Source organism: Eutrigla gurnardus (genome assembly GCF_963514095.1).
Source record: "Eutrigla gurnardus genome assembly, chromosome: 2".
NCBI lineage: Eukaryota > Metazoa > Chordata > Actinopteri > Perciformes > Triglidae > Eutrigla > Eutrigla gurnardus.
In genome coordinates this window covers 30,342,355-30,350,588 of record NC_139916.1, presented here as the reverse complement: position 1 = coordinate 30,350,588, position 8,234 = coordinate 30,342,355, and the positions used below count along the sequence as shown (strand labels likewise).

General features: G+C 39.4%; 1 protein-coding gene across 1 annotated transcript; it reads right to left on the bottom strand.

The window, feature by feature from the left end:
- Positions 1 to 668: 668 nt before the first annotated feature.
- On the bottom strand, positions 669 to 6,701 carry apobec2a (apolipoprotein B mRNA editing enzyme, catalytic polypeptide-like 2a). The gene is made up of 3 exons (XM_084030099.1): positions 6,377 to 6,701; positions 3,620 to 3,844; positions 669 to 1,759 (listed from the first exon to the last, which is right to left on the bottom strand). The coding sequence occupies exons 1-3, from the start codon at positions 6,598 to 6,600 to the stop codon at positions 1,456 to 1,458; spliced, it is 753 nt and encodes a 250-aa protein (XP_083886225.1). The 5' UTR covers positions 6,601 to 6,701; the 3' UTR covers positions 669 to 1,455.
- Positions 6,702 to 8,234: the final 1,533 nt, after the last annotated feature.

Here is an 8,234-nt window from a genome sequence, read left to right as displayed (position 1 = left end):
TGTACGAACTAGGGCCCTTGTTCTCAAGTTCGGCAGCCAAACACTATAGAATCACAATATGTTCTATCAATGAATCAGTCAACAATTATTATTTTAATGGCTTAGCATTGTAAATACATCATACAAAGTACCTATACATGGCACTATAGGCTGCACTACATTATATATTATTATTGGCCCGGTTTAATAAGCAACACAATGTTATATGACATGTAATAGGGGGTCCCTCCACCATGTTACTATCAGTCAGGGGGTCCTTGGCCTGAAAAACATTGAAGACCTCTGGTCTAGCTCATCTTTATCCAAACACAAAGCAGGCAATGGAAAATTGTATTTCTATAACCTCTATAACTAATGCTTCTTGGGTATTGTTCTGTTTGGTTTCTGTTTCCCACAAGCGTATCAGAAAGCACAGATAGTAGTTGAGCCAGGATGTACATGATGACCGCAAACTTATAAGCAAAGAAAACTATCGACCCAGGTGGTAATGGTAACCACAAGCGAATTAAATCGTGTTGATAATGGTTGACCCATGTATGACCCCCACTCTTTCAACTTTCTATCAAAGCACTATAAAGATGGCTCTCATTTTGTAATTTTGTTCTTCCTCCCTCAGACTGCTTGCAGTCTGTATGTCGATGAACTTCTCTACGTAGTAGAATAAAAACAATTCAGTTCTTTTCTCAGAGCTTTTTATTAACAGTTTATCTCTGGTGATACAAAGATAATATATTTTTTTCACAACAAATGCTAATTCAATTCTCTGACAAACCATGTAACAAGTACCGTTATGAAGGCTATAAAGGCCAAAATGTAGCGCCACCCCCTGACAATAATAGTAAAACATTATAGAGGGATGGAGATCTGTAGCCCTGCTCAATATTTTTAAATATCAAACAGTTTGATAGTGGTAAGATATAAATAACAAAGATGCTCTATTACAATCAAATACATAGAGAATATGATAGGCTTGGCATCAATGTGAGGTCAACATGGACTCATATTCATTACGTTATTGTGTGTCAGCCTTTTTTCACAGAATGTGTGTTGCATCAGCCTCTTTTGCATTGACTGCATGTGCAGGTCTCAGGTCTTGGTTGCGTGAGACTCTTTTATAGGTTTCGTTGGTGCATCAGCCTCTTTTTCAAAGGTTGCATCAGCCACTTTTTTATAAGTCAAGTGCATCGGCTCTTTTGCATAAATTGCGTGAGCTTATGATGTATAAAAGCATGAACTAATGACATAAAGATGCAGATAATTAAAAATCTGGATTAGCCCAGGCTTTATAATATGCCAATGGTTTATGAAAACCGATTTTTATAAACCATTGGCTTCATCCTGCTGTGGCCTGTCTGCTCTCTCTGTCTGTTTTTGCTCAGCAACGCATGGCAGAGTGACTGACACGTACCCACAGAAGCACATAAAAACACAGCAGTGTAACAACCCGTACTATGGTCACTGCAGGATGTCAGCCAGGTTATCATGGTAATACTCATAGTTGTCTTTGCAGTCCTCCCACAGGTTCAGAGGTTGATCCTCATTCTCCACAAATGTATCCCATGTGTAGGAGAAGTCAAGAGGCTTCATCACCCTCAGCTTACAGCCAGCCGCGTGTAGGGCCTTCAGTCCGCTCTGGATCTCTGGTTCCTCCCACTCAAACAGCCGAGCAGCATAGATGCTCAGCTGGACATTTTTCCTGGCCTTCAGCACTTCAGCTGTCTTTGCTGCACAAGCAGAGCATGGACTGGAAGACACATACCTGAAACAAAGGTGTCAGAAGTGAGGAAACAATTTTACACATATCTGACAATCATTATATTATAAGGATAATTAGATTAAGATGTCATTTTGGATATGGACATAGAAGTGCCTTACTAAAGGGGCATTCCACCAATTTTCCATATCACTCTCGGTTTACTGATCTTGAGGAGAACTACTCAGCCTGTGCAAACTATTACATGTGTCCACATGGCATTTTTTAAAAATGTTTCCCAATGAGCAGCGAGTGTATGTGGCCACATCTCCTTCACGCACCACGGGTGTCTCAGCCTATCACTGAAGGAGCTGCTCAGTGATGTAAGTGTCTCGTGAAGGGGATGGGACGTGTTCTCCAACATGTCACCTACTACCTCCACTGGGTGGACCGAGCACCCCAGGACAGAGCTGGTTTTGTCCATGTCTGTCTGTCCTGACTTAAATATGTCAGACAGACATTTTCAGAACAAAATCCAAGGTAGAAGTAGATCAGGTCGCGGCTATATTGTCAAAATACTGTTGTCATAGAAACATTTAAAAAGTGCTCAGAGTTCTTTCTTTAATAAACGCTGAGGATAAAGCAATCCCAGGCACCCTGCGGATGCTTTCTGCCATAAAAAGACGCCATGTGGACAAAGACCATGATGCCCTTTGGCTCTAAAAGAGCTTTGTCAAATCTGAGAGAATGGAATAAGTGAAATAATTTGAGTAATCTCACTTTGGATATGGAGATAATACATTTCCAACCAAAAGAAAGAGTTTAAAAACACAGGCATTTAACAAGGTAGTGTATACTGAATGATGCTATTCAGTTGTGTTATTGAAAATGCAAGGACCAAGTGTTTTAGCAGTTCAACTGAGTAAGGGCTCGTACTTCTAAGGACTAAAATTGCAAAATCTTGTCCAATACCGTTTTGATATTCTGCCCCTCACAAGTCCCCCGAGTTTATGGAAACAATGTACTAAATCACTCACTCTCACACGTTAGTGAAACAGTCATGAAATTGAATCTATTGATTTAATGTTGAGCCAAAAAAATTATCAATTTTGTTTGTGTTGCTCGGCACAACATATTATTCGGGATTTCGGGATGATATTACACTTAAATTTAGTTTCGGCACTGTTGTGCACAGGTAGGAGTATATTCATTTATTAATAGATAATTATTAATATCAATACAATTATTGAAAATAACAGGACTATTGATGAGAATCGAAGGGGCACCACCCTGGACCACCCTGGAGTCAGGGAAAGATAACTGAACCTTGAATTCAATCTCAATATTAAAGGTTTATACTCAAATTACAATAATGACTAACTATTTGCATATGAGTAACAACAGTTTAAGGGGTGATATGTGAGTACCAGCCTTTACAACCAGCTGTTATCCAGATGCACAATAAACACAAGAAAGGAAAAAGTTCAGATTCCAATTCTGCCAGTTTCAGTGACCAGGTTTTTCAGCAGTGTAGTTCAATGCCTTTGGCCTTGAACACCTTTCAGGCATACACATTTCTGCATTTTCATTATAGCTTTGCAATTCATTTTAGCTATTAGCATTCCCACACATTTTTTGCAGGAAATGCATTTTCTAGTTACAACAAATAGATAGTGAACGTTCTATAGCTATTGTTAAATTTGACATTTGTTAGTTTACGGTGTAGATGACGCAATAATGATTTTAAGTTATGAGGTGCATTTGCGCATTCAAGAGCACAAGAGCAACTATAGAAACACAAGTTATAACATATTCAAAGTTGTCATGGAAACAACAAGGAAAGTAATGTCCAGTCAGAAAACAAGTCATCTTTAAAATGAGCGTCATTCTCCACATACTCTCTGACAGTTTAAGAGACATATGTACCAGGTTACTCTGTATTTGAGTGCCGGGTCGTAGTCTGGCAGGCACTGGATGAAGAAGGCCTCCTCAGCATGAGGTCCGGTATGCTCGTCTTCCAGATAGCCCCTCAGCAGCCCATCATCTGTGTTGCCTTTATCTACCAGGTAACACAGGAAGGTCTTGTTGCGGCCCGAAGAGTATTCCACATTCTTAAACTGGAACTTAAAGGCAAAAGGATCAATCCGGTCCCTGTGTAGAACAAAATAAATGGTATGTTAGATTTCATATTCTGACGTGATGCAAAACCAATATGGGATTGTTAATATCTCTGCCAGGAAGATCATGGATCCCTCTTGTGTGTGCATCCTTAAGTGAGCTCTATCCTAAGCTAATCTCAAGGAATGTGAGTGGCTGGTTATGGCTGCCTGCTTAAGGACTTATTGTTGTTTCAGATACTCATACTTTTTCAAAACAACTTTAAAATATACCTTTTAATATTATTGTTTTATACTGTGATTGACTGCCTCCTGACTTCTCACCTAATACCTAATACCAGCCCCTGGCTAGTAGGGGTGATAACTAGTGATTACACAGCTGAGTACATATCGGCAATTCTGCGGCCACAGAATTGGCTAACAGCTAAAGGAATGGGTGGTGTGTGTGAGCGGAACTACTAGTGCCCACACTACTGTTTAATTATTTTTAATCATTGCCACTTGTTTTTGAGTTTGAATAAAGTGTGTTTTCTGAGTTTGTGTTTTAGCCTTACAAGTGTCTGGACAGGAGTTGGTATTCATTCAATCACACAATACAGCAGTGGTCATTCAGACGCATCTGTTGGACATCTGCACTTGTCTAGCAGAAAACTTAGTATCTGGCTGAAACATGTGTGGTCAATGTGCTTAATTGCAGAAAAGCTAAACTTCTCAACCTCAATTATTATTTTGTTCAACACCACACAAAATAAATTCCGTCTTTCTCTCGACCCAAACCGTCTCTACAACCTGCAGCCTGTCAGTCGGTCACCAGGGCAACACTGTTGTTGATGATGCGAAAGAAGCGCGTGATTTCCTTCCTGTTTTGTTATTGTGGTGTTAGCAGCACCGCTGTGTTAGCACCGCTTTATGTCATATTGTGATATTTCCCCTTTAATAGTCAATTTGCGAATTTGCAATTCACAAATACAGGTAACATACTAAAGTGTCAGACATACTAACAAATCTCACATAGTGTTGTGGTGACTAAATATCAGGTTGGTGAGGAGTTTCAGGAACAGCGCGTGGCTGAAAGTTGGCCAGTGCTAGTTAAAATGTTAAGCCAACCAAGACCATTATCACAGTAAACAGCCCAGTTATCTCCAACAACAACAGCATATGCAACCAGCCAATTAATTAAGTAAACATGTTGATGAAGTTTGCGATGCTACGTCCCTTGGTGATGTAGTAGGTCTACACTCGACTGACCAATGGTGCAGCTTGATCAGTCAAGACGTACTTCCACTTATAGGGCTGGCCCTCTACGGTCCAGCCCCCCAAAAATGTTTCACTTAAAACCAAATAAAATGACGAATATGTCTTCTATTATAACTATCTATAATTGTCATGCTGTTTCAGCAAAACCCTGGGGTTTGGCAATGTGACATCACTTGAGGACCGACAAAGCTATTGAAAACTGTTGAACAGACATAAAATACCCGACATCTTAACAATAAAAATACTGTAGCAGGATAGAGGTTGATTGTGTATCTGTCTGTCGTGTGGTTTGTGTTATTTGATTTGATTGGCAATCACGAGCAAATCATTGAAATGTGTAATTCATGCAATCAATACAGTTTGGTATAGTTGATTTTGTTTTTGCTTACAGAATATATTCTAACATATTAGACATTACATTGGGTAAGTTTGTCACATTATTCATTTCTGCGAGGTACTTAAGTTCAGTATGTCACACAGCTCAAATGTTTCCACCTTGGGAATGAAAAGGTTAAGATTCACTTTTAAATGTCACAGTTCACTCGAGTCAACTCCAAGTGCTTCTCAGTGCAAGCATGTGGGGTAAGTGGGTTCTTTCTTGTCTTTCACTGTCTCAGTTTACATACACCCAATATTCAGTTTTTTGCCCTTATTCCTACTACTGTGTAACATTGCTAATGAATATGAATATTCCACAAATATATACGGCTGCATTAACATGCATATTCTTTTTCCTATTCTTACCAGAATCATCTGGTCCATTTGATTAGCTCACTTCAACATATAAAGAATTCCACCTCAACGCTATTCTCTGCTGTGTTTGACGAGTTGATGCCCTAACATGTTGTTTATTACATAAAAACATGGAAATGGAATGAAATGGCAGGAGCTGCTTGTCACATTTAGTTTCTTTGTGTTAAAATGTGTTAGACAGCTTCCCTCTGTCATACCTTCAACCACCTTCTTGTAGAGGTTGGCGTTGTGATATTTATTCATATCCAAAAACCTGTTGATTGTGCTGGACATAAACAGGAAAGAGGTCATGGAACATATTGTGAATTGCTTTAAATGTCCAAAGAATGCTCCTCAATCCTGACAGTATATGATGTCTATATGATCAAATGAGAATATTGTTATATTCGGAATAATAGTGAAATATGACTGAGTAATTGTTGTCAGTGTTGAAATCATAGAATCTAATTCAGACAGTGGACAAGCGTCAGCAGCAGACAAACTTTGGCAATAAAGCTAAATTAGCATGAAAATGAGCTAATCCTTATCTTATAAACCAAACATGCTATAGACCTACCCTTTGATGATTTCAAATGGAGGTAATTCCATGGGCTCAACCTGACAATCTCCATTCTGACCAGTAGCTGCTGCACCATTAGAAGCTGAAGGGACCTCTCCGTTATCCACTGCCTTTCCTTGCTCCCCTTCATTTTTCACTTTCTTTCCATTCTTGGTCATTTCAGTTAACACTTCTTCTTTTTTTTCTTTTCTTCTCATTGACATACGACTTTTGTCAGCCATGGTGAAAAAAATTTGTGGGTTCAGAAAAGATAAATATACAAATAAACACAATAGGAAAGACCTGAAATAAATTACTTAACAGGAGACAAGCAGAAAGGACAGGAGACCAACTGAAAAGTGGAATGGTAGAGGGGGCTGGGTGATAGAGAGAGGGGGGGGAGAGGGGGGAGAGAGGGGGGGGGGGGGAGGGAGAGAGAGGGGGGGGGGAGAGAGAGGGGGAGGGAAGAAAGAGAGATGCTTGGATTAAACCAGTCCATAAATCAGGCTGGTATAAAGGGTCACTTAGCTAGCACTTAGATGTCTCTTTACTGTGGAGGCGAAAACTTTATTCACACTTAAGGTAAGTTTTAGTTTCAAGATCCACAATACTTTATATTGTTTATTGGCACATGATTTGTAAGATTTAAAGTCAATTAAACTCAGCCTACAGTATTGTCAATAAGCAGCTTCAATCTAAAAATGTCCATAAGGTAGTTGCCTTTAAAGGCTTATATGGGTCAAACCATGGTAGATACACACAGGCAGCTGCAGCTCACAGATCAAGCAGGTCTATTTAAAGACCTGGGGTGGGGGTCAACTGATGCATTAGACACATGCAGTATTAGTCGGCAGTGTGGAGAATAAACTGCATGCCATGAATAAGTCCACATTTAGTATTCTCATTAGAAGGTATGGGTGTTGTTAGATGGCAATACAAGATCATGTATTTGTATAATCACTGATCGTAAGTGTTAAAATAAAACTGCAACAAAGGTCCCATGGCTGGAATCGAACCCATGACACTAGTTATGTGGCTTTAATCATTTGGCTACCAAGGTGCTCAGCAAGTTAACATTTTGTCTGATTATGTTAACATTTTGTCTGAATTTCTGCATAACCTGATTTCTCTTTAACACATAACGACTGAGCTAAATTCAGCAAACTTAATGGCAGTCTCTACATCTAAAACTCTTAATAAAGTGTCCACATCGTGTCTCTTTAAATTGATTGCAATGAGGAGAGAGTGATTGTAATCTACATCAACAACCAAATCGTATACACAATTACAATGAATGTATTCGAACATCTTTGCCTCAATACTCTCTTTTTTGCTTGAAGATATCTTTTTTGATGTAAACAAAGCATTTTGAATAAGATACTAAAATATATCCTAATATACATGCAAATACACATTCACATACATACATATTCACCCTTATACACTATATTGCCAAAAGTATTCACTCACCCATCCAAATAATTGAAATCAGGTGTTCAATCACTTCCGTGGCCACAGGTGTATAAAAGCAGCACCTCGGCATGCAGACTGTTTCTACAAACATTAGTGAAAGAATGGGTCGCTCTCAGGAACTCAGTGAATTCCAGTGTGGTACTGTGATAGGATGCCACCTGTGCAACAAGTCCAGTCGTTAAAAATGTCCTCACTCCTAAATATTCCAGTCATCTGTCAGTGGGATTAGAACAAAGTGGAAGAGATTGGGAACGACAGCAACTCAGCCAAGAAGTGGTATACCACGTAAAATGACGGAGCGGGCTCAGCGGATGCTGAAGCACACAGTGCACAGAGGTCACCAACTTTCTGCAGAGTCAATCTCTACAGACCTCCAAACATCATGTGGCCTTCAGATTATCTC